The sequence below is a fragment of the Carcharodon carcharias genome, chromosome 10, assembly GCF_017639515.1.
Source record: "Carcharodon carcharias isolate sCarCar2 chromosome 10, sCarCar2.pri, whole genome shotgun sequence".
Classification (NCBI taxonomy): Eukaryota; Metazoa; Chordata; class Chondrichthyes; order Lamniformes; family Lamnidae; genus Carcharodon; species Carcharodon carcharias.
Window position 1 is genome coordinate 116,769,671 of NC_054476.1, and position 27,586 is coordinate 116,797,256.

General features: G+C 40.1%; 1 protein-coding gene across 3 annotated transcripts in view; it reads left to right on the forward strand.

The window, feature by feature from the left end:
• Positions 1–27,586, forward strand: part of ap2b1 (adaptor related protein complex 2 subunit beta 1) — a 325,740-nt gene that overhangs the window by 101,161 nt on the left and 196,993 nt on the right. For all 3 annotated transcript variants that reach the window (XM_041196885.1, XM_041196884.1, XM_041196886.1), the window contains 5 exons: positions 12,471–12,566; positions 13,667–13,782; positions 15,650–15,815; positions 16,347–16,445; positions 20,807–21,066. In XM_041196885.1, the coding sequence (XP_041052819.1) occupies positions 12,471–12,566; positions 13,667–13,782; positions 15,650–15,815; positions 16,347–16,445; positions 20,807–21,066 (737 nt within the window). The remainder of the gene's footprint in view (positions 1–12,470; positions 12,567–13,666; positions 13,783–15,649; positions 15,816–16,346; positions 16,446–20,806; positions 21,067–27,586) is intronic.

Sequence of the window (27,586 nt, forward strand, 5' to 3'; positions counted from 1 at the left end):
AGGGGGAACAACCCCAAGTGCTCCTTTGACCCCATTGGGGACCATGACCCACAGTTTGGGAACCACTGATCTTGTGTGTGTTAACCATAGATTCAATCCCTGTTGTATTTTAGATACCCAGGCGATGAAGGATAGAACTGGAGCCTAATCTTTACACACTTATAAGCTTATATTTACAGGAAAATAAATTACAAACATGCTTCTCCAAAACAAACAACCAGAGTTTTATTCTGCTCCTATTAATAGGAGTACAGATGAATTCTGTTATTGACCAACACCTGAATACAATTAAGCACTTAATATACACTTAAGATCACTGATCTGGACAGAGTTAGCTGCTGCTAAAAAGAACATGACCATGGTTCTTGTTGATCACTGTCCTGTGACACCTGCTGGTAGTGTCACGATGTGGATGTTGCTTGATGTGGCAGAATAACTTGCTGGCATCACTGTGAAGTCGACATGAAAAGTAAACAAGTGGATAAAGTTCTGGAGGGTGCCTGAAATCTAAAATACCTTCAAGATGGAAGGTAGGAGAAGTGGGAATGTTGACCTTTTTTTTAAAACAAAGGGCTTTCTTAAAATAGGCTGTGTAGTAAGTTCTGAAATTTTAGCACTGCATTGCTATAATTCAGTCATCCATAATTAGAAAAGGAGTGAAAGAAATTCAGTTAGCACAGAATTACTGTGTGGCTTAAACTGAAGCTTATAAGTGATCCTTCTTTGAACATAAATGAAAACTATTTATCTGTTGCAGTATTTTCAACGATACATTATTCACTTTAACTTGAGAATAGGACATCAATCCTGCTTTTATCTAAAGCATGCATTGCCTTTGTATTGCATACTTATAAAAATTCCTTATTCTGTTCACTCAGCCACCAGTGAACAATGGCTGGGCACATGTTACAAGTGGACCATGTGCTTGAAGAGTTCAGGTACCAGAAGCTGTGAGAAGCAAGTGTGTTGTGTTTATACAGCCATCCTAGACATTTGGGTTTTGGAGTTCTCCCATTTGTATGTTATGTAGGAAACTCTGCATTGTTTACTGCCAGATTTTGCCATGGAACCTCACGTTGCATATGTGCAGGGGATGCACAGTTATAGAACCTCACCAAGTGCTCACTGGCCTACAGTGTTATTTTTAGTGATCGTTTTAACTGCATAAGCCAATTCAGCTCCCAAGCACTCATTTCAGTAACTCTTTGCCAGTTGCCTAATTAAGGAGAAAAGAGATCCAGCATGTTCATCTTTTCCTGATGGGCAAAACCTTGAATTTCTGATACCTTCCTTGTAAATCTTTATTTGCGCACTCTCTAATACCTCTTCGCTTTATAACATGGTGACCAGAACAGTACATGGCACTCCAAGATGTAATACCAAAGGGTTGATACAAATTTTGCATAACTTCTCTATCTTATAATTCTGTCCATCTAAAAATAAACTATGTGCTTGGTTTCCTTTTTTACGGCTTTGTTAATCTGCGCTACAGCTTTTAGTAATTTGTGTGTATTGTACTCCCAGATCCCTTTGCCTCACAATCCATTTAGATTCTTATTTTTCAAGTAATGTGGGACCTTATTTTTAGTATCAAGATGTAATATCTTTCACTTGTGTGTTGACATACATTTTGCTAATTATATGTCCATTCTACAAGTTTATTAATGATGTCTTGTAATTTTTTTTTACAGTCCTCAGTTTTGCTTATTCCTCCAATTTGGTGTCTTCCACAAATTTAGAAATTGTATTTTTAATTTCAATGGCTAATTAATCATAATTAATATAAATCATGAGACACAGTGTTTGTAGCACTGAGGGACCTTAAGGGACCCCACTTTCCACCATTCTGCCACTCTAAATGGCTACCCTTTACCCTGACTCTCTATTTTGTTTTGCAGTTAGCTGGCTATCTTCTAATTATCCCTCGACTCCATGTACTTTGACATTATTCATTAATCATTTATGAGGAGGCCCTATTGGAAATCTAAAATTACATCTACCATTTTACCCCTATTCTCTCTGTTACTGCTTCAAAGAATTGAGAGATTGGTCAAGAATGACTTTCCTTTTAAAATCCATGCTGACTATTCATTTTTATTTTTGGCTTCTAGATGGTTTGTTGATTTTTAAAAAATTCATTCATGGAATGTGGGCTACGTTGGCTAGACCAGCATTAATTGTACATCCCTAGTTGCCCTCAAGAAGGTGGTGATGAGCTGCCTTCTCGAGCTGCTACAGTGTGGGTGCATCCCAGAGTTGTTAAGAAAGGAGACCCAGCGACAGTGAAGGAACGGCGATATATTTCCAAGTCAGGATAGTGAGTGACTTGGAGGGGAATTTGCAGGTGGTGGTGTTCCCATCTATCCGCTGCCCTTGTCCTTCTAGATGGTAGTGGCCGTTGGTTTGGAAGGTGCTGTCAAAGGAGCCTTGGTGAATTCCTGCAGTGCATCTTGTAGATGGTACACACTGTTGCTACTGAGAGTCAGTGGTGGAGGAGTGAATGTTTGTGGATGTGGTGCCAATCAAGTGGGCTGCTTTGTCCTGGTTGATGTCAAGCTTCTTGAGTGCTGTGGGAGCTGCACTCATCCAGGCAAGTGGAGAGTATTCCATCACGTTCGTGACTTGTGCCTTGTCCATGGTGGACAGGCTTTGGGGAGTCAGGGGGTGAGTTACTCGTTGCAGGATTCCTAGCCTCTTGCTTGTTCTTGTAGTCACAGTATTTATATGGCTGGTCCAGTTTAGCTGCTGGTCAATGGTAACCCCCAGGATGTTGATAGTGGGGGATTCAGTGATGGTAGTGCCATTGAACATCAAGGGGCAATGGTTAGCTTCTCTCTTGTTGGAGATGGCCATTGCCTGGCACTTCTGTGGCACAAATATTACTTGCCACTTGTCAGCCCAAGCCTGTAGGATAATGTACAGGTCTTGCTTCATTTGGACATGGACTGCTTCAGTATCTGGAGTCGCAAATGGTGTTGAACATTGTGCAATTATCATTGAACCCACTTCTGACCTTATGTTGGAAGGAAGGTCATTGATGAAGCTGTTGAAGGTGGTTGGGTTTGGGACACTAGCCTGAGGAACTCCTGCAGTGATGTCCTGGAGCTGAGATGATTGACCTCCAACAACCACAACCTTCTTCCTTTGTGCTAGGTATGACTCTAACCAGTGGAGAGCTTTCCCCCGATTCCAATTGACTCCAGTTTTGCTAGGGCTCCATGATGCCACACTTGGTCAAGGGTAATCGCTCTCACCTCACCTTCGGAGTTTAGCTCTTCTGTCCATGTTTGAATCAAGGTTGTAGTTGAGTGGCCCTGGTGGAACCCAAACTTGGTATCAGTGAACAAGTTGTTGCTAAGCAAGTGCCACTTGATAGCACTGTCGATGACCCCTTCCATTACTTTACTGATATCAGATGAGATGGTAATTGGCCCGGTCAGATTTGTCCGGCTTTTTGTGTACAGGACATACCTGGGCAATTTTCCACATAGCCGGGTAGATGCCAATGTTGTAGCTGCACTAGAACAACTTAGCTAAGGGCTTATTTTCCTAATTCATTTGCATATTTCTCTGCCCACCTTCCTTCATGATTCAGTGGTCCATATACTGTGATTGATCCTTTATCATAGTTCTGTCTACATGGATTCTGTCCTGATTACTGTCACATATTTCGACTGCCTTTGTTATACTGCAGCTCCCAATTTCCCCTCTATCTTTTCTAAATATGTTATACGCTGCAATGTTTAATTCCCATTCCTGAGTTTTCTATAACCATGTCTTGATGCCTACCATAAATGGCTCCTCGAAATGTATTTTGCCTTTAGTTTCCCTGTTCTGGGCACTGTGTTTATTGCTGTACAGGCTATATTTATTTGTCACAGATGACATCCTTTGTTCCCTCCCCAATGTCTCTCTAGTCCTTTACATTGTCAACCACATCACACATTGAATTGTAGCCAAAGCATCTGCTGTAACTGCTTCTGTTCTCAACTTCATCCTCACCTGCCTCTTGATACCATCTAAAGACATGGTGTCAGCTTCAATACCAATGCTGATGACACCCAGTGCTACCTTTTCACCAAGTGTCTTGATCCCTTTATTGACTCTTACGTTGTGGGGCTGTTTATCTGACTTCCAGTCCTGGATGAACTGCAATTTTCTAGTTAAACTTTGGTAAGACCAAAGCCATTGCCTTTCTCTCTTCCCCCAGGGCAGGTTCCCAGGCTTGCCACCAATTCCAGTCCACTCTCCAGCCCCACAGGTTTATTATTGTTTATAACCTTGGCTTCCTATTCAACCCTGAGCTGACCTTTCAACCCCAGATTCTCTCCATATAAGAATGCTGACTAAAATCTCCCTAACATTGCCTGCCTCTGTTTCTGCTTCAGTCCATCTGCTGCTGAAATTCTAATCCATACAATTTTGACTCCAGATTCAGTCAACACTCTCATTACTAGCCCTCTATCCTCTACTCCCTGTAAGCTTGAGCTCATCTAAAACTCCCATGCTATCCATATACTATTCTGCAGTAAGTTCTGCTGACTCATCACTACTGTTCTTGCTGGCCGATGTTGGCTCACTGTGGTCCAAAACCTCCAATTAAAATAAAAATTGCTGTCATGTTTAAATCTTTCATGGCTTTGCCTCCCACCTCCAGCCCTGCAACAAAACTTTGCATTTATATAGTAAAACAATGCCACAGAAGTCTGTTTCTGCAACTCTAGCCTCTTGTGCAACCTCCATCCTTTCTCCCACCCCCATCGTTGGTGATTGTACCTTCAACCGTTTAGACCCATGTTCTGGAATACAGTCTGAAAACCCCTCTGTCTTTCCACCTCACTTTGCTTCTTAAAAACCGGCTCTTTGATTTTGTTCACCTTTCCTAATAGCTCCATCTTTAGTGAAGCTTACTTTTCCTCACAGCTCTGTGAAACACCCTGGGACATTTTACACCAAAACAGCTATATAGATACTTGTTAATTATGGGTTTCTTCTGCACTACAGCTGAGTCTGTATCTACTTTAAACCACTGCAGTGGTTCAAGAAGGCAGCTCACCGCCACCTTCTCAAGGGCAACTAGGGATAAGCAATAAATGCTGGCCTAACCAGTGACGCTCACATCCTGTGAATGAATATGAAAAAAAAGTATGACCACTATGTCCTCAGTGCTCACCATACTAAACAAACTGAGACTAAATGGTCTGGGACTAAACGGTCTGTATTCGTGACATAAGGCTAGTATTAAAAGTTTGCAGATAAGGCTGGTATTTATTTGTTATTTCGGTTGTTGCCTATATGTAGCATACTTTTGATGAGAGAGGCTATATTGCATCTTGTAAAACAAACACTAATATGAATTATCTGGGATACTTTGGTTCACCTCCTGTACTATTTGAGGTGTTAAATGTTTTTTATGGGTTGGTTAGAGTCTAGTTTAGAGGTGATTGGCAGAAAATTGCTCATTTTGGAATCATATCCTCAAAATGTTTGGCAATATACCTTTTTATAAGCTGTATATAATTGCAGACTGGGAGACATTGCTTTCAAAAGTTTTCTCTGTCTCATTGTCTTTATGTCAAGTTTTATAGTAAGTATTTCTGTGGTTAAGCATATTAGTGCAAAAGAAACAGAAGGAAGATGTGCAGCGAGCTGTTACAACCTGAGATGCACTTCCGGAAATAATAGTGGAACCAGAATCAATAATAACATTCTAAAGAGGCTACTGAATATATACTTGAAGGGATTTCAGGTCTATGATGAAAGAGTAGGGGAGTATGACTGATTGAATAGACCTTAACAACAATTTGCATTTATGTAGCGCCTTTAACATAGTAGAACATCTTAGGGCACGTCACAGGAGCATAATCAAATAACATTTAATATGAGTCACATTAGGGGATATTAGGGCAAATGACATAGGTTTGCAAAGCATCTTAAAAGCAGAAAGAGAGGCAGCGAGGTTTAGGGAGGAAATTCCAGAGCTTGAGGTTTAGGCAACTGATAGCACAGCTGCCAATGATGCAGCGATTAAAATCGAGGATGCGCAAGAGACGAGGATTGAAAGAGCACAAATATCTCCGAGGGCTGTGGGGGTGGAGGATTTTGCAGAGAAAGGGGAGCTTGACGTGGACGGATTTGAAAACCAAGATGAAAATTTTAATATTGCGATGTTGCTTAATCGGAAGCCAGTGTAGGCCAGGAAGCACAGGGGTGATGGGTAGCTAGGTCTTGGTGTGAGTTAGGATAAAGGTAGCAGAGTTTGAATGAGCTTAGATTTATTGAGCATGCAAGATAAGAGGCTGGCTAGGAATGTAGTTGAATAGTCAAGTCTAGAGGTAACTAAAAGCATGGATGAGGCTTTCAGCAGCTGGCACTAGCACATGGGCCAAAAGGCCTCTGTGCTGGTTGGACCTATGATATAGTTCAGTGTTGTTAAATATATCAATGCTACTTCTGTGTTTAAAAACAGCTGCTTTAGTATAAGTGCCTTTTTTGATGTTAAATATCAATGCATGGACAGTTCTTTTATCCTGGACAGCTGATTTAAATATGGGTAAGTGAAGGAGATAGCAGCTGTTTGTTCCTGCTCGTCTACAGGACATCCTGTTCGGTAGGCTGCTTTTGTAACAGTAACAGGTATAATTGGCTTGCTTTCACATCTGTTCCTCCAGCTGATCTTCAGAGGGGTGGGACTGGTTGAGTAAGTTGTATGGTCCAGAATAAAGCTAGCAGAGAATAAACAACTAGAGGTAAGCTTCCTTTTTGCAGCGTCCACCCTCACATCTGTCTGCTCAGCTTAGATCCAAGAGGGAATAGTAGGAATCGAATCCCTGCAATAAAGGAACAGGGTTAGGCCATTCAGCCCCTTAAGCCTGTGCTGCTGTTCAATTTGATTATGATTGACCTGTATCGTAACTTCGTTTATCTGCAATGTTCCTGTAACCCTTACACGACAAAAATCTAGCAATCTCAGTTATTTTAATTTTTAGTTGACCTGGAAGAGAGAATTCCAGATTTCCACTACCCTTCACGTGAAGAAGTGTTTCCTGACACTAGGCCTCAATTCCTTAGCTCTAATTTTAAGGTTGTGCTCCCTGGAGTTGGACTCCTCCACCTGAGGATATGGTTTCTCTCTACCCTGTCAACTTCTTTAATCATCAAAGCCACCTCAGTTAGATTCCCTTTAATCTCATATACTCAAGGGAATACAGCTCTAATCTATGCAACCAGTCCTCTCAATTTAACCCTTTTAGTCTTGTTATCATTCTGCTGAATCTGTGTTGTATTCGCTCCAAGGGCAATATACTCTTCCTGAGGTGCATTTACCCAGAAGTTCATTTTAACTCATAATTTTCTCAAGTGTAGTAATGTACATATTCCTTTAAGTGCAGTTTAAGATGATTCTTTGACCGAACAAACCATATTTAATAAAATTTTTGTAGCATGCAGCCTTGATTTAAACCAATTGATTTTGATTCTGTTGAAATGTTTGGAAGTGCAGGTTATAGAAATGGGAGTTTAATTGGATCAGCTGAAAGGGATATTTTTCTGTGCTTTGTTCTGCAAAGTGGAATTTTTTAGTCTCCGTGGGGTAGACAAGATTATTAATGTTTACCAATGACTTGAAACAACAGAGAACAAATACCTATCTTCTACATTGGAAAATAAAATGTCAGTAAGGTATGCAGAACTTCATTTACATTCTTTCATGGAGGCCTTTGTGTGTCCATGTGTAAGCAGTAGAATTAATGTTTACAGTATGTTTGACATACTAAACATCGAATCCGTGCAAAGATGCAAACAAAGGTAACATTGAAAATGAATGGGAGAAGTTGAAAGAAAGCATGAAAAAAGCTGCAAAGAAAATCAGACCAAAGAAAGAAAAACATGAAAACAATCATGGATGACTTGAGAAATTCTTGACCTGATGAGTGAAAGAAAGAAACTTAAAAACAAAGATAAGGCGAATTACAACCAAATTGACACAGATTGGAGTGAAATGTAAAGTAGCACAGGAAGGGTGCAGTAGATCAGATGGATGCTTAACATTGGGTGAAAGACAGATATGATGAATTAAGAGATGACAGTTTTGAAAACTAAACAAAGAGGCTGAATGTATTGTAGCCAAAATGGGAAGATGTTATTTGATGAAAGTGAAGTTACAAGATGGGAAGGATATATGTGAACAGTAACATTATAATGGTGGGTGGGTGGGGGGGGGTGCGGTGGTGGGGAGGGAACCACTGAAGTTGACAATTTAGATGAATACAAAACTATGATAGAAATGGATATATCTACAAAGATGATTCAGGCTTTTGGTGAAGTAGGTATAAAACTTACCACTGATCTATGGAACAAAATTTGCAATACAGTGTAATACCTAATGGCATGAATGACTCTTTTTATTAGGCTATCAAAGAAACCAGGGGCAAATAACTGCACAGTCCAGTGATTCATATGCTTAAAATCCTGCTGAGCGTATTTCTTCTTAGAACCAAGGATATAATTGAAAAGCAAGTCAGTGAAACACAAAGTGGCTTTATATCTGGCAAAGTAACTTGGGAACTATCTGTGAGCAATACTGAGAGATGGATAAAGATGTGTACATATGTTTCATACACTATGGAAAAAGAATTTGTATGATTTATGAAAAATTAACATTGGAATGAATGGGAAAGACCGAAGACTAATAAGAAATTTGTGCTAGAACCAAAGGGCTTCTATAAGAATAGAAAAGACAATGGCCCAGGTCTCCCATTACTTGGATGGTTGTAAGCCCCCAGGCAAGGACTGCATGGGAATTACCCAGAAAGTTTCAACTTCCATTGGGCATTTAACCTGCATTTGGAACCCTCTAAAACTCTGATTTAACGTTGGAGACGCTGGATGGTTCCGACTCACTGAGCAGAATAGTTACCCAGGAAAGGTTAGAAGGATGAAGGCCAGTTCTAACTCCTGGGTAACTATAGTACTGACCCCAATTCCCCAACTACCCCCCAGTACCACCCTCAGTTCCCCTCCAACTGACCGGCAACCACCCGACGACTATTATGTGCTCTGTCCCCCCTTGTGGCAAAGCGGCTGGCCACAGATAATGTAGTTACATCCAGTAAGTCAGCATGTGGCCAGCTTTGGGACTTGGTTTGCATTTAGGAATCTGAGATTAAAGTTAAGCATAACAGCAAGAGCATATATGTGTATGACTGACTGATCAGGCCAGCCATTTGCATGCAACAATTAGTGCTATCACTGTGATGCAAAGAAAACCTGCGAGTGTGCAAAATTAGAACCGGAAATTGCGCTGCAGTTCAGTCAGCATTTGAAGGCGTAAAGTAGGTTATTGTTTCAAGTTGGAACGCTACATTAGAACTTGTCAGTTCAAAATCTAAAGTTTCATTGTCAATGTTCATTCGGCGACCAACACCAACAAAGTTTAACTAAGTTATCTCAATTGCTGTTTGTGGCACCTTGCTGTATGTAAATTGGTTGTGTTTGCTGACATCACCAGTGTTTGTATTTCAAAAGTAATTCATTGGTTGTGAAGTGCTTTGGGACATTGGGGATTTGAAATATACAACGTTAATACAGATTTGTTCTTTAGTGTTCAAGGTGCATATTGTAGAAACAAGTTAATAACTGTTATGGTTTAATATGATGGGACTGAAATAGAATCACATAATCTTAGCACAGAATATCTTTGACATTCAGTCTGGGATTGCCCAAAGTAACATATCACTGACCTTTACCCTTCTCAAAAATTCAGTGAGTCATAGTTACACTCTTCTTAACATTCATAGCCTTTGTCCTCGATGTCTATTCTTTAAGCATGTTTATGCTGCCATATGCTGAAACATGAAGAGAATTTTACCTTTTCTGGTGGTGTTGGGAGACCTCCCTCACTGAATCAATAAGAGCTTCCTCACAGGTTGCACGGTAAATTCAGCGACTAGTGCAAGAGTGCACTGGATCAACCCTGAGTACTATAATAAGTGTGTGTTTGACGACAGGCAAGAGTTATTACTGATGCACATTTAACCCTTCCATGGAGTCCAGGGCACGATTTTACATGGGTTCCGAAAATGGCTAGTGGAGCTTTCGCAATTTCAAGCCTCATTTCTATTGACTCCTCTAATGGGCCTATTATGATTACTGGGGACTGGCAAAATCCCAGCAAAGAAGCAGAAGAGTACTGCTCATTTTCTAGCTGAGCACCATTCTTCCACCATCCTGAGAATTAAAAAATGATTTCAAAGTAATGTAATTTGTCTCACATAGTAAAAGGCCTAAAGCTGAGTGTTTAAATGTAGTGTGAGTTCTTCTCAAGCAGATAAATGGCTCTTGGCCCCAAAAGTGCCTTGAGCTGACTGTAATTTGGAATGTAATGTTGGTTGTTGCAAAAGACCTTTAAATCCAGTATCATTTTGTCTAATTCCAATGTAAACCCTTCAGTCAGACCCTTCAGAATTCAGCTCACCACTGATCTCAGTATTGTCTCTGATGTACACATGATAGGTTTTTGTGTTTTTATTAAGGCCAGTGGAAGTGAAGGAAACTTGTTTTATTATATTAAAGGCAATAAAGATGTTGTCATTTTGATAAGTGTTTTTGTGTTTAGAAGTCACATTAGACTCCTTTGAATCCAGTGTGTAATGTGACCTATTAATATTATTCAGACGTTTCCATGTTTACACTGTGGTCAATTTTTCCTTAGAAGTGCTGATGAGCAAGCCTTCACTTTGGCTTAGTGATGACACTCCTGTCACTGAGTCAAAAGCCCCACTCTAGGGACTTCAGAACATAATCTAGAATGATACATCCGTATATAATGAGGGAGCTTTGCATTTTCAGATGATATGCTAAATTGTTAAGGTGGGCATAAATTATCCCATGACATTATTCAAAGACGATCAGAGAGTTCTCCTGTTGCCTTCCCTCAGTGAACATTTTAAATACATTATTTGACCATTATCTCATTGCCATCTAAGGAACTTTGTATGCAAATTGGTTGCCACTTTCATCTACATAAGAACTGTGACTGCAGTTCAAAAGGAATTAACTAGTTGTAAAATGCTTTATAAAATCTGGAGGATGTGCAAGTTCCTATACAAATGCAAAGTTTGTTCATTTCACTCCGTTGTGGGTTTTGGTACTTCTGGTAATGCTGTTACCATATTGTAGGAGTGCCTCTGATGTGTTCTTACTGCCCAGGAAATTATAGCACAAGAGCTGATCAGGTGATCACGCTTGTTCTTTCAATTGGAGCTACCCACATTTGTTTGCCCTTGCCCCAATTTATATAGAATTAACTCAAAAGTTAATTGGTAAACTGAGAGCTGAGAAACTAGTTATGACAGAGTGATTATTGATAGGGGAGGGCTAGTTTATTATCTTGTTGACCCACAAACATGGCCCAGTGCACAGATTAGCAAGGAAGATTGGAACTTTTTCCATTTTGCCTTCAAAAACTGAAGAGCTTTGAATAGAAATGTGAAAGTAATAAATGACATTTTTGGGCTGTTGTGTGTATAGCTGCATCAGATTATTAATGAATGTAAAGCGATACAAGTTATACCAAAACTTAGCAGTGGCCTAAATCAAGATTGCAGCAGAGATCCCTGAAACGTAATAATGCCCGGATTTTATGATCAGTGGTGAAGTGACAGTGCTTGCTGCCAACCTAGAAGAAAACTGGCCACAAAGATCTAGTGAATTCCCAACATTACTTGAATTCCAGCGTCAGCTGTAGGGGCTCTCTGGTGTTCAGCAGTAGTGATGTCATTGACAGTTTAAGCAGCTAATCACAATGAAGAACTCTCTCAGGCAGCAAACCAGGAAGTAAAAAGCACTGTTTTAATTATTTTACAAAGAAGGAAACAAAAATTGGGGCATCCACATGGGGTTACGGTAGAAGCTAAAGTATCATAAATATTTTTTTAAATTATTTTTAAAATCTGAAATTTTGGCAAAAATGGCAAAATTAGTTTTTCAGGACCAGAGAGGTTGTTCAGTTATAATTATGATTTAGTATGCTATTACAACCTAGCTATATCTCATTCAACAAGACATAACTTTTCAAGGATTTTTACAGTGAGACAATAGTATAAAAAGTTGAAATCCCGATTTCTAAAAATTCCCATCTGTGAGGACTTAAACTGTGCACTCTGTGGAGGTATGGGGAATCACGGCAAGTTCTGGATTTCTGTGTTTAACTGCATGTGTGCAGAAGTTATCAGTTCCGCAGTTGTAATGAAAACGCATGCTGACAGTTTACCCGTCATTACAGCTGCACAATTCGGGCCATTATTAGCTGCTTTACGGGAAAGAGAATTAAGTGCTCTGGAAGTCATTATTAGTTTCGGCACAATCTGCGGAGAGAGAAAAATCGTGTTATGTTTGGCTGCAGTTTCAGTTGAAAAATGATGGATACTGTTTAAGCTGCCCAATTTAAGAAAGGTCCTTGTTTTCCTTAGGTTCTGGCAGAGCTAAAGGAGTATGCCACAGAGGTTGATGTTGACTTTGTGCGGAAAGCAGTCCGTGCCATTGGCCGCTGTGCCATCAAAGTTGAGGTATGTACAATGGTTTCGAAAATTCTACTTTTACTGAAGAACAGCAAATTATTGCAGTGTTGCCAACCTTTGATCAGCTCATAAATCTGTCGACCTGGGCAAGTTTTTAAATCCGCTAATGAGGTAGGGATCTTTAGATGTGTTGAGATGCGTTTAAATTTTCTCTGTGAATCCCAAGGATTGGATGGGGGTGAGATAAAATTTATGTAAATTGCAGGACTTGGTTGTGTTGCCAGCACTGCCTAGCATTAGACTCCTGATGTTTTGATGGTGAATAATCAGAACTTTTATCCATTGTGCAAATGGACTTGCTTTTTTAACCTTAAACTATACAACTTGTAAATTATCAAAGGAAAGGTGGACCATCTGTGAAGTTCTTGCTGATGAGTAATTGGCTGATGAGTGATTGGTCACTTTTAGTGAGGTTGAATGCTGTGTGGATATCTCAAATTTAGCATTTCACTTTGTTTTATAAAAATGCAAAGAATATTTAAACATTAAATGCTAATGGCAATATTTCATTGCTGAAACATGATTTTACAAATCTGCATGAAGCAATATGATGCAAATTAATTTTCCAGTGTTGAATGGCCTGAAGAGAATACACCCATTAAACTAAGGAGCTATGACTCCACACCATGACTTTGAATCACATTTGCTCACTAGTGGTTTGGGAGCTGATTGGCACAATTGAAGGGTGATTATTTTGGCTTCTGCAAAATTCCTATGTTCCTTGCTCTTTTCTGGAGATGCCAACTGATGCTGGAATGCAGGTGCCAATGGGTCTTCACAGCCTCACCCAAGCTGCCATTCTTCTGGGTTAGGAGGGCATCACAGCCAGCCCCTACCCTGATTTCGCCTGTTACCCTCTTGCCTCGTGTCTCTGAAAATTTGACCATACTTGCAGATCTATTGGAGGATAATGAAGGGGAAAGCTAAGATATATTAAAACTGTTTTCCTTACCACTTTCTAAACCTGCACTTCTTAAATTTTATTTGTTTGGCTTCCCACTAAATGCTAAGGGCCATCCTGACTAATGGAGTTGTTTGGATTCATTGTTTGGAAAATCAGTTCTGATACGTGATCTGCTCTATCCCAGCAATCTGCCGAACGTTGTGTCAGCACACTGCTTGACCTCATCCAGACCAAGGTGAATTATGTCGTCCAGGAGGCAATTGTGGTCATAAGGGATATCTTCCGCAAGTATCCCAACAAGTAAGTGGGGCAATGGATTTTGGGGGGGGAGCTCGGGAATGAATTATAGAATACAGGGTGAATATTCTTCTCCTGGTGCTGTCCAAAAGAGCTTGGCAGCTGCTTACTGGTGGTGCTCTATGCTGTGAGTACAACCTCCGTGTCCAATGTTCCTATTAGGCATGATTCTTAGTTGTGTAAAGAAGCTTATGGTAGTTTCTTCCTCTCATACAGTCATAGAATCATCCTGGCATGGAAGGAGGTCATTCGGCCCACTGAGTCCTTTGTAGGTGAATGCAGGCAGTCCTACTCCCCTGGTCCATTTCTGCAGACCTGCAAGTTTATTTCCCCCAAGTTCTCAACCAAAATCCTTTTGAAATCATATATATACTTTATATTTCTGTGCACTCGTGGGCCAAAGTCAGTGTAGCCAGCAGGAAAGTGTTGGTCAAGAGAATAATGGGGCTAAGGTTTAACATCATTTTTCCTCAGAGCTGCATATATTTTAATGGTACTTTTTGGGAGCAGGGCAGAGGGAATTTCACTTTATTTATTTTATGAGCTACCTTATTTTAATTAAATTCAGTATCAATGTTCCTTATGGTGCACATTATTTTAATCAAGTTCGCCATCAATGCTCCTTGGTGCAATTCTAATTTATTTGAAATAATCAAGTATGTTTTCTTGGAAGGTACCGTGACAAATTTGAAGAACAAAATTGCTACATATATGCTATCAAAAATAATCAGTATGGAATTAATCGCAAGCTAAAAACGGAGTAGTGAGCAGTCCTACAGAGATTTAGAATAGTCTGCAATAAATGAAAACTCAGCCCTTGCTGGAAACTGATTTATTTTAAATGTATTTGTTCATGGGTTGTGGGCTTCGCTGGCTAGACCAGCATTTATTGCCCATTCCTTATTGCCCTTGAGAAGGTGGTGGTGAACTGCTGCAGACTATGTGCTGCAGGTACACCCATAGTGCTGTTAGGAAAGGAATTCCAGGATTTTGACCCAGTGAGAGTGAAAGAACAGTGATATAGTTCCAAGTTATGATAGTACGTGGCTTGGAGGAGAACTTGCAGGTGGTGGTGTTCCCACGCATCTGCTAGCCTTGACCCTTTAGATGATGGAGGTTGCAGGTTTGGAAAATGCTGACGAAGAAGCCTTGGTGTGTTGCTGCAGTGCATCTTGTAAATGGCATACGCTGCTGCCACTGTGCGTCAGTGGCAGAGGGAGTGAATGTCTGTGGATGGGGTGCCAATCAAGTGGGATGGGGTCCCCTGCTCCTGCCTTAGCCAAGGGAGCAGGGGGTGGAGGGAAATGGAAGGAGAGGTGGCATGGGGAAACCTGATGATGGATCAAAACAAAATGGGCTAAATTTTATATGAAATAAATTTATTAACCTTGAAGATTTGATAATGGAGATAGGGAGCCATTTAAATCAGAAGTGAATAACAAGTTTGTATAATGTAAAGTTTCATAGTTGAAGAGAGGTAACTTGGTAAAGGCTGAGGAATTCCTGGGCCTTTGTAAAACACTGGAATAGTTTCCATGCATCAGCCCACATACCTATCAAGCAAAGATGTATTGTCCTGGATGGTGTTGCTGGAGCTGCACTCATTCAGGCAAGTGGTGAGTGTTCCATCACACTCCTGACTTGTGCCTTGTAGATATTGGACAGGAAGGTACAGGAGAATAAAATCCTGCTAAGCATTTACACATATCTTCCATATAAAAAGGACCTTCCTGTGTCAAAAAGAGACTAGGAAAGTATGGCAACATAATGTTAAATGCAAAACAAAGACTCTTAATTGAAAGCACCAATAATTTGGTTTAAAGTTGGGGAAAAAATTTGATGTAATAATCATGTGACCTTGATTTGCCAGATATGAGAGCATCATTGCAACCTTGTGTGAGAACTTAGATTCACTTGATGAGCCAGATGCACGGGCAGCCATGATCTGGATTGTGGGTGAATACGCAGAGAGAATTGATAATGCTGATGAACTGCTGGAAAGTTTCCTGGATGGTTTCCATGATGAGAGTACCCAGGTGAGACCGCTGGAGTCACTTAATGGCTGAGTAGTGAATGAGAATTATCCACCTCTTGATTCATTCCTAATTTGAGAATCACTGAAGAAAGGGGAGCTCAAGGGAAGGAAAATGGGTGACCAAATGCTCTTAAATTAGCACCTCCGAGTTAGGGTCCCCTGCTCCTGCCTTAGCCAAGGGAGCAGGGGGTGGAGGGAAATGGAAGGAGAGGTGGCATGGGGAAACCTGATGATGGATCAAAACAAAATGGGCTAAATTTTATAAGAAATAAATTTATTAACCTTGAAGATTTGATAATGGAGATAGGGAGCCATTTAAATCAGAAGTGAATAACAAGTTTGTATAATGTAAGGTTTCATAGTTGAAGAGAGGTAACTTTGTAAAGGCTGAGGAATTCCTGGGCCTTTGTAAAACACTGGAATAGTTTCCATGCATCAGCCCACATACCTATCAAGCAAAGATGTAACCTGACTGATTTTGCCACTCCTCAGTGGAGGTTGGGATGAATAATTCCTGTGATCTTTCTGACAGGTGCAGCTGACCCTGCTTACGGCAATTGTGAAATTGTTTTTAAAGAAGCCGACAGATACTCAGGAGCTGGTCCAACAGGTCCTCAGTCTGGCGACGCAGGTAGGAAAGCAGTGCAGTGCTTGGACGTTGCTGAGAGAATATCGGAGTTTGTACTGAAAAGTCGATTGCACTCAGGAGATTTTGCTGGATGCTACCAGATTTTAAACTCCTACATCGGGGTGGGCGGGGGGAGGATTGTAGGAATCCTTTGCCCATTTGATCTCATCACATTCAAAATATTGAAAATTATCATGGGAGGACTGTGCAATTTATGTTGTTAGTGCTATTGTTAAGTTAAATCTGCCTTTTAAGGATTAAATTCACAGAACAGCAGAGCTGGGCAATGAAGATTTAGGAGTCAGTTGAAGAATCTGAACTAGAGTGTTTTAGATAAGTGTACTGGGAATATCTAAAGCACTTACTGAGGTAGGGATGTTTCCCAGGAGTCTGCAGAGAATATAACCTTGAGAAAAGAGAGAGCTTGGTTGACAGGGCTGCTGGCAAATTCCTGAATGGGGAAGGAATTGGAAGCCCCACCCTTTCATTTCTATGTCTGCTCAGAGAAGATAGGGTAAAAAGAGACACTGGAGCAGATTTTAAACATGAAGTTGTAAAGTAGAGGTCTGGATCCTAAAGCTGGGTGCTAAGATACAGCTAGTTAATTTTTGGAATTAGACTTGTTTTTGGCAATACCCTTCTTTCTGTCAATTTTTGAAAAGGACAGGGGGCATGCTTTTGTTATTTTGTGAGGAGAGAAGTGAGATTGAGTGAAGGAAATATGATTTGCTTTTACTGTTGCTCGACTTTACTTGTTGCTGTTAGAACTTTGTCTCGTTGGTGTTCCTCAGTCTCCCTACTGAAGAATTGGAGAATTGGATGTGAGATCATATCAAGACAGTTCAGATAATGAAGATTTACTGTTAGATCCCTGGGTTATTCTCTTGCATAATTGGATCTTGGGCTATTTGCTCGCATTCTTGGGCATAAAGATATTCGGACCACTTATGAATGTGACCAAGACAATTTATCAAGAGGCAGACACAGTTTGACCAGATTTTAACAAAATACCAGCCATACTGTCTACAGCATTCAGTGTCCCACTCACTGCTCTTTAAATGAGTTTAGTATTCTGGCGTCAAACACTGTGTTTAGCAACCTATTTGAGCTTTTGTAAAATAAATTTTTCCTGATGTCTCACATTCTGCCTGTGAGAACCTGTACCCTCTTGTCTTATTGCCCTAACATATTGAGAAGTATTGTTTGATTAAAATATGTTCTCTATTCTGTTTAGTATTTATGTTCTTTTGTAAAGGTTCCCTCTGAGATACCGCTTAAGGCTGAGAGGTTGTAGTTTATCAAGTGATTTTTCATAATTCTCCTGACGCTGCCTTGTGGCCAGGTAGTACACTCGTATTGCAGTTGTCATTATTGTATGAGTTGTTCCTGGCACAGTCTGACCAGGGTACTCTACAGCTCCTGCCTAATTTCTAGGTATTGATACTCACTGGATTTTGCAAAGTAATACATCATGCTGAATCTGGAGCATGTCACATAAGTTACCACTCAGGTGACTTACTGCAGATCTAAGTACCATTTTTGTGAGAAGAAATACCAGTAGAAATAAGATTGGACCAATAAAAATATAATATCTCCAGTACTATTTACCTATGGGCTCCTGCATGATGCAAACAATTTCCTTTATACCTTTGATTCTCCTTTGAAATTCAACAACCTCCCAACTTATCTAAAAATGCAAATGTTAGATCTAATCTATTTACTTGTACCTTAAACTTAACATATTTAACTATTTCATATTTCCAAACATCCAAACAGCTTGACTCCTATCAACCTCTTGCCCAGCTTAATTAAATCCCACTCTCACACACACTCACTCACATACACTCTCACTCACGCACACATGCCCTTCTTTACAGAATACCACATTATTTCCCAAAATATTTTTTAAAAGCCCACACTCCCACTACATAGCGCTGTGGTAAGGAATGTGAACAAGGGAGGGCCCTTAATTCAAGTCCTTTCTCTGTGACTTATTAGTGTATTACAATCAGGAACATTGGAAGGGTTGCAATTTGCCTCAGTGCACTTGGGAAAGCGTGGGCAGACATTTGTGGAATGGCTCTGGTTTCTACTCTTTATGGTACCCATGTGAATGTTGGATGAGGCAGGATTGGGCTGTAATGCTGTTCATGGCCGAATAAGTTGATGATTTGTCTAGGCTTGTTGTTAAACCCGTTAAACCAGCTGTGGAATCTTGTGCTGGCAAAAGCCCCTGCCTACACTTCAGGAAGAGAAAAATTAAAACTCTTGTTATCGAGTATGAAGGGCCTTGTGAAATATTTAGTTTTGGAATGAATTGAACCTTGCTGATACAGAAGAAAATCCTTGAAATGCATGAAATTGAATTGGTTGTTAATAAACTGTAATAAAATGGCAAAATACTGGAAATGATGCAGGTTAACCAATAGTTTCAGAATTGTGGGAAATTGAGTATTACACACCATTTCATTTCTGAATGCTATTATCAAGGCAGAAAAACTGAAATCCTAGGAGCAGTAGCATTACACCCTTGTGCCCTGCTTATGTTGGTGACTCCTGTAATGCTAAACATTCTACTCCTTAACCCCTGATCTTCCATTCTACATGCAAAGCACAGGCTCTTACAGCCCTATCTTGGCATCGCCCAAAAACTACTAGATTTATCACTTTTCATGCTCTTCAGCCTTGGTGGTTTCATGTAATATGGCCTTTAGCCTTTTACTTATCTTGCAATTGAAATGAATTGAGCTGAATGGATTTAGAATGGATCTATAATATATTAGCTCCCTTATCGTAGAATTAAATGAAATGGATGTTTTGAGCTGAGTTGAGTGAAGCATCCTAAAATAATTTATACAACATAACCTTCATGATGAACAAGTAAGTGCTGAACATATTTTTATGAAAGGATAGTTGTGCATTGATTTCATGCTGTTAAAGCAAAGGTGATGGTTAGAGAATGCCAAAGGGGTAACAGAGGATTAACCAGTCCAGTTCTGTCTGTGCCTGTTAGCTGTCTCTTCACTTTTTCCTTTGTGTGATTTTGTTCTGGTACATGCTGAATTGAATAAATAAATGCGTGGAATTCATGGGCCTGTGGAACTTTTAAAAGGAAAGCATTTAGTGTGTGATACGTTACCAAGTGCCTTGTTTACAGACATGTTATGGAGTTGGTGTTGACAGTAGTATTGGATTTTATTGGAGGTGAAAAGAAAATGAAATACTGAGAAACAAGCATTGAAGTGCAGGAACTACATGGAAGGTTAACATTCAGTTGATACCTGAAATGTTGATGTTTCTCTTTCAGACTTTGACATTTTGTGCATTCGCCACGTTTTCTGGAGTTTATTGGAATTATGTTTAGGGGAGTAAGATCTTATTACAATACAATAGTGAACATGCATGAGATTTGTTTTCTCAGTTCCTGTGGGTATAAGGAGTGAAGTTGTGAATTTATATCCCTTTTACCTCTGATCTTTCCTGTTTCTTATCAATGATTTATTCAATTCACAGTGCAGTTTACTCAATAACTTTGAACTTTTACCATGTCTAGCTGATAAACAAATGTCTGAACTTACTGCCAGTTCCTGCCTGTTGCTTAATACCAGATTTCTTGCTTTTCTGTTTTCTTTTCAAAATTCTACATAAAACTTGCACAAACAATTCCTCCCCCGTTCTATCCTATCCCAGATCTTCCCTTCTGTTCTACCTCCCCCTCCCCCCTTTCAGCAGCATAAAACTCATAACATTCTTACCTCTCTCCAGTTCCAAAGAAGAGTCATGTTAGACTTGAAATGTTAACTGTTTCTCTCTCCACAGATGCTGCCAGACATGCTTAGTTTTTCCAGCACTTTCTGTTTTTATTTTTGATTTCTGCAGTATTGTGCTTTTATCAAACAACATTTCACCCCGCCACTTCTGAGAGGTTGAGGTATCTGTGTAGTCAGCAAACCATTTCTTGTTTACTTAACTTGCACAGCAAGGGTGCAGGTTATTCTGTGGTCCTACACTACGTACATGCTAGTTGTAGATGTTGCATATACTGCTCATTGTGTAATCTGCCATATGCTTGAAGTGTAAAGAATTTATGTGAAGATGTTCCAATATGCTTGGTACCTTACCATAGAACACCAGGAGTCCTCAGCTTGAGAGTCTGAATTATATAGTTTCAGAAGATGATGTACCAAATCTTTTAAAAGAGAGAGTGTTCTATGACGTACAGATTTATCTTGATGTTTACAGTCAGTAGTTCGATGTGCTGAAAAGACTTGTAATGATTTATTTACTGACAAGTACCAAACATTGAGTAAGGAGTATTGTGGCAAAGATAGTAGATTTGCTAATATTCAGTTTTTTGTTTGTAGGATTCTGATAACCCTGATCTCCGTGACCGTGGCTATATTTATTGGCGCTTGCTGTCCACAGACCCTGTGGCTGCAAAAGAGGTGGTACTGTCTGAAAAGCCACTGATTTCTGAGGAGACTGACTTGATTGAACCAACCCTGCTGGATGAGCTCATCTGTCACATCGGGTCGTTGGCATCTGTTTACCACAAACCTCCAAATGCATTTGTGGAGGGGAGCCACGGGATCCATCGCAAGCACCTGCCAATGCAACTCGGAGGGTTAGTACCAATGAGAGCCAGGCTATAAAGTAGATAGATTTGGTCAGACATTTTCTGTTCAGTGTAAAAGTGCACACTTGTTATCTTAAAATACAGGGCCCTGTGATACCTGGTGCCTGCCGCTTTGCTTCATACAGGCAAGACGGATGTGATTTCATACTAGGTAGCAACACTTTTTCCTTAGTGCACATTAGCCTTTTGTTGCACGATGTTGCATTGCTTGTGTTATGGACAAGATGGGGGGTTAATGTAAACAACACTAATTTCTCCTCTCTCCACCAGTCCACAAACAAAGATTTTTTTTATTTGCTTTCCCCTTTATAAACAGTGGCATATTCCCTAACCTCTCAGTTTTTTTGTGATCCAATTATCTATTAATAACCCCTCAGCAAACTTGAGATAAGGTGAACTCAAAGGGTTAGTTTATTTGCACACACTCAAACCATGGGAGGAGGGTAAGCATTCATGCAGTGAAAGAGGGATGGAGAAAATAAATATTATAGCGCAGAGACCACAGGGAAAAGAAATAGTGTTCACGTGAGCCCAGAATCAAAGTCCAATATGGTATTCCTTTACAGAGGTCAATGGGCTGAAAATCAGTATAATTCACTTTTCCATTGGTGTTGACTTCACACGATGAGATAGGCATGCAAAGATGAATCAGTCGTATAGGCGATAGTACAGAAGTTCCAGAAGAAACAGTGTGCGTCAGGCCAGGTATTCAATCTGGGCAGAGCTCCTGTTCTGTGGTGCTGCTAGTTAGATGCTAAGACGACAGACTGAGTTTGCAGTACATCAAGGCAATATAACTGGCTCCACCAGGTAGAGATCTATGTCACATGACTCCCACCTCTCTACATTGCATTTGACAAGGGAATAGGTATCCGTCGTCTGGGTCTCTGAGATGGTTAAATGTCTCAACCGTTAAGATTTGAAAGGAAAGTTGCGGGGCCCGCTGTGTTAGTTGACCAATCTAGGTTATGAAATGCAAATGGCCTTTGTATAGCTCTCTTTGAATTTGGTCTGTGCAGCCCAAGATGGGGTCATTAGTGTCTCTTCAGGGATAATGAGGTGCAAGTTTCTTCAGTACTGCCAGGTAGCTACTTTTGCCTGAAGGTCACAGACAGAGATAGATTCAGCCATTTTAAAAGTTTTTAAAATTTTAGAAATAGCCATGAGGATATCTATATATATTCCATAAATAATATACAGGGTGTGAGGTCTTAGCCCCCTCTCACTTGGCACTCTTGGCTAAAGTTCATCAAAAATTACAAACCTCAGAACAATAAGTCTCTTTTATTGGCAGCCTTATTAGAATTCTTTTCCTCTGATCAGTTAAAAAAAGAACTGTTACTAGCTATCCTATACTCAGTCATACAGAAAACTGAGTTAATTATGAGAGAGGAGATTTAACCAGTTCTGCTGAAGGGTCATGAGGACTCGAAACGTCAACTCTTTTCTTCTCTGCCGATGCTGCCAGACCTGCTGAGTTTTTCCAGGTAATTCTGTTTTTGTTTTGAGTTAATTATGAGCCGGCCAGCAGCAAGCACTGCTATTTTACAGGTGCAGATTACCTCTTCAAATCTGAAGGAGCCGCAGACTCAAAGATGTGTGATAGAATTGGCAAGCTGCTGTGCTGAAAGAGTACCGTAGCTTATTGTTGTTCCAACTACAGCTTGGTCTGGTGCTGTTCGCAGACTAATTTAAAGCAATTGTTTGCCATTTTTCTCATTCTGCATGCAGGCCACTGAGTTAGTTGTTAATGGTGCTATTCTTGAGATGTATTTACTTTTGTGAATAACCTAATTTGAGAGGATACAATGCTTGGGCAGCAGTACACAAAAACTGCAGTTGTATATATGTGGGATGTAAAGCACAAAACAATGGAAGATCATTTAGCCCACTGTGCCTGTTTCTCATGGTTGTGGATTCTGTCTAATTCATTTAATAATTTGAGGGAGGCAAAAAGTGAATAATTGCAAATGGAGCTTCCAAGGAGAAAGTTCTGCCTGAGCTCAGATGCAGTTAAATGAGCATTTTAGGGTATTATCCGAACCACGCAGTCTACAATATTGAGTCATGGTTTGCAGCCAAGTTGGGAACACTCTTCCAAAAGTCTCTGTTTACAATTAACCATCAATGTTTGGTCGATTTGGTAATGAGAAATTTATTTTACACTGTCTCAAGAGAGCTGGTCAAAACTGCATTAACTGCTTTTGATTGGTATCTATTTTGAGTGGTCAAAATCATCAAATTTTGCTCAGCCAAACCATTTGCTGTGCTGATTTGGCGTTCAGTCATGGTGCAAGATTTTATAAAAATAGGCCAATATAATTGTTTTCTCTGATTTTCAGCGGTCTAAACACTAGGATTATGTTCACATTTTTGTTGACTGGGCCAAATGATTTTTGATGCTTGGAATTGGATCTGCCACTGCATTAAAATATAAAGTATGGAATTCAGAAATATGGTTTTGACTAATGAAAGTGCGTTTCTCTGACACACTGTACAATCTGCTCCATGATGGGCTTTAGCAGAACCTATTTTGTTTCCCGGGTTAACATTCTGCAAGGCATTCACTGCTTTCCCTGCCCCAAAGATGAGAGTGAAATTATAATTAGTCTTTGTAAGGAGTGGATTGAATGATGATTTATCCTTCCATGTTTTAAAATTCAAACAATGCAACATTATTTCTCATAACTGTAGTGTTGTTTAGTTGATGATTCTTCGCATCAATTTCTTTCAAGTCACCCAGTGTGTACAATTTCTAATGTTCTTGCATAGAAATGACTAATTCTGTATCTCTCCATCCTTCCAGCTCCATTTATAATGGATATTTTTTTAAAGACCTGCTTCAATTTTTCTTTACACCTCCTTCCTAGACATTATAGTGTGTTGAATGTTGACTCATTGTACAGTATTCTGTTCTATTTGATTCTCACCCAGGGCCTCTATCTTGTGAAAATGCTTGCCTCATTCAGTTTTTCTTTCTGCTTGAAATGTTTTAAGACATAAGCTTGGTCACTTGATTGTTACTTTCCTATTTACCTTGTCTCGTTTCTTTACAGCCTTGTTGATCTCTGCATAATGGGGATTGATTCTCCTTTTTGATTTCCCAATTTAAGTAAAAATGAAGTGACAGTGAATGTTGAGGTATGGGTAGTAGCATTTTTTACAGTAGGACCTATTTGAAAGTAGGCAAAGTGTTTAATCCACAATGTTTACAATTGTTTGAACGTTCACAATTTATGGAAGCCAAGTAAGCCAGCAGTTCTTTGGCCTTACCTGAGCCAACCCAAAAGGACGTAGGATCATTAAAGGTCATTTTGTCCCTATCATAGACATAATTTATAATCATTAAAATTTGTCTGTATTGCCACTTTCAACCACTTACAGATGAAAACCGCCGGCAAAGGCAAAATGAGCCAAATGACCTCTGCCTGTGCTGTATAATTCTATGAACGGAGCTCAGTGTACCTTCTATAGCACTCTTCTGTTCTCCAATCACTTTTCTATTTTCCTAGATTTTTGTTGAGCACTCATCACTGCCCTCTCCCCATTCCCAGAAAATAAGTTGACACCATAGTTTGCCCTTGTCCCCTAATTAATACCTTTTGTCCCTCTGTACTATAATAAAGTTTGTATTCTGGAGCAATACGATAATCTGAATTAAAAAAAAAATGACTTCGCTGCTGTTGTAATCTCAAAGGATATATTTAACTTCAGGTAAAATTTAGGAACGAATGAGATGCTTAATACGAGGACCCAATTGTAACATCTATTTCTAGTCCAGAAAGTATTATGTTCTGCCATGGAGCCCTCCAGACACCAAACCTTGCATGTCTCTGCCATATTTGAATCAGAACTTGTGAAGTTTGTATTTGACGTTTATGCTTTTTTGTAAAAGGGCATTTCAGTTAAAAAGAAGTGTCAGATAAAAAACCTGACAGGATGTGCTAATGTGAGTCCAGATGAGACAGAAAATGAAACTAACAGCGACAATGCAGAAGAGCAATTGTATTGCAATCAGTCTGATCCGAAACTGGATGAAGGACTTAAAGTTGGCATTGTCGTAAATGGTAAAATGGTTGAAGTGGAGGTTGACACTGGAGCATCTGTCTCTATTGCTTCAGAGAAGACATGGGAAAAAATTTTCAAGAAACGCTCATTGGAGAAAATCCTCCTCCAGCTTAGCACCTACGCTGGTGAGCCTGTGAATATACTTGGAAAAATGTCCATCCAAGCTAAATATGGAGATCAAATAGCAAGGTTACCTCTTATCTCTGTGAAAGGGGATTGTCCATCGCTTATGAACAACAACTAGCTAAAAGAAATTTAGCTGGACTGGAACAAAATAAATATGGTGCATTGCAACCCCATGTTGCAGCCCTTGTTAGACAAGCATACTGATATCTTCAAAGAAGCTCTTGGAGTTATTAAAGATATTGAAGCCAAACTTGCTGTGAAGGCCGAACCTTCTCCAAGGTTCTTCAAACCACGTTCAGTTCCCTAATCAATGTGACAGAAAATTGAGCAGGAACTAGAACAACTTGAAAACTTTCAGATAATTGAGCAAGTTGATTATGCAGAGTGGGCAGCTCCAATAGTCCCAGTAATGAAGGATGACGGGTCTATCAGAATATGTGGTGACTATAAAATCACCATTAATCCTTTCCTGGAAAGGTGGAGGGAGTGGTGAATGCAGCATAGCCCAAAAATGTTAAGGAGCTTTGTTCATTTTTGGGACTTGTGAATTACTACAGCAAGTTCATTTCCAGTTTGGCTACCAAGGCAGCACCACTGAATAATCTGAAGACAAATGCAAAACGGGATTTGTCATAAGCCTGTCAGGAAAGTTTCAAGGAAATCTAGAGCTCATTTCTGCTAATGTCCTGGCACATCTCAATGGAAAGTTGCCTGGCTTGTGGTGCACGTGGATCTGGTGTTGGAGCTGTCACCTCCCACACATTTCCTGATGGCAGTGAAAGACCCATTGCATACATCTCATGCACATTCTCCAAGGTAGATCAAAATTTTGCCCAAATTGAGAAGGAAGATCTTGGACTAATCTATGGAGGCAAGAAGTTACACCAATATTTACATGGGGGCAAATTCACGTTAATTGCAGACCACAAGCCTTTGACCTGGTTGCTTAGTCCGAAGTCACAAACCCCGACACTTGCCGCTGCACACCTACAAAGGTAGGCACTGATCTTATCTGCTTACTAGTACGAAATTACATTTCACTCGACTGACGATCATGGAAATACAGACACACTTTCCAGACTTCTGTTACACCACAGCTCCATACACCGAAATGAAACCACTGCTTTCGATGTGAACCAGATAGATGTGCTACCTGTTAAAGCGGACCAAATTCGACTTGAAATGCAGAAGGATACTGTGCTCTCCAAAGTTTACCTATGTATGCAGTAGGGTTGGTATGTCAAGAAGTGACTACTGAACTTAAACCTTACTACCTGCGTAGATTTGAGGTGACTCTGCAAGACCGTTGTTTGTTATGGGAGATCAGAGTTGGTATTCATCCAAAATTCCAAACACAAGTGTTAGAAGAACTTCACCTCAGTCAAGTGGGAATAGTCAAAATGAAAGCATTAGCTCGTCTACATGTATGGTGGCCACACCTGCATAAAGATATTGAAGGCATAGTCAGTGATTACCTTCCATGCCAAGAAATAAAGTTTTCTCCTGAACCTGCCTCATTACATCCGTGGGCTTGGCCTGACCACCCATGGCAGAGACTTCATGTGGACTTTGCCGGATCACTTCTCGGACATACGTTCTTGATTGTGGTGGATGCCTGCACAAAGTAGTCTATGTTATTCCCATGAAATTGACTACTTCAGCAAAGACATTGATGCTGTCCGGAATGTGTTCTCTATTTTTGGATTGCCGGAGCAGATTGTGTCTAACACTGGCACACAATTCACATCATATCAATTTCAAACATTCTTATAAAACGTTAGATCAAACATATTCTCAGCTCGCCTTACCACCCATCCTCAAATGGTGAAGTGGAGCGCTTTGTCCAGACATTCAAAACATTCAATCAGCCTGTTTGGGTCCAAAATTACTGTGGGACACCAAAGTGATTTCTGGGAAGAAACATCAAGCATCGAGGATCACTGACCTATGATGTTGAATCTTCCTGTGGATTCTCGAAGAGGCATACTGACCAGATTAGAGATGCCAGATCCAAGGAACCAAATTTCCAGGGATCTCCAGTCACCGTGGAAGATTTCTGGGAAACATCTGTTCCAGTTGATGAAACCCACCTTGATTGAACTCACAAACCTGTAGCACCTGTAGCTGCAGCTGTTGAACCTGAACAGAAACAAATGAAACAGCAGAACCTTCCATTTCTAAGCAAACAAACTGAGATACCTAGGTCAACACACCTCTCTAGACCAAAATGAATTTGCCAACCACCTGACCAATTTGTTCCTGGCTAAAGGGGGAGGAGATGTGATGTTTGTGTTTAATATTTGCTTTTTTCTAA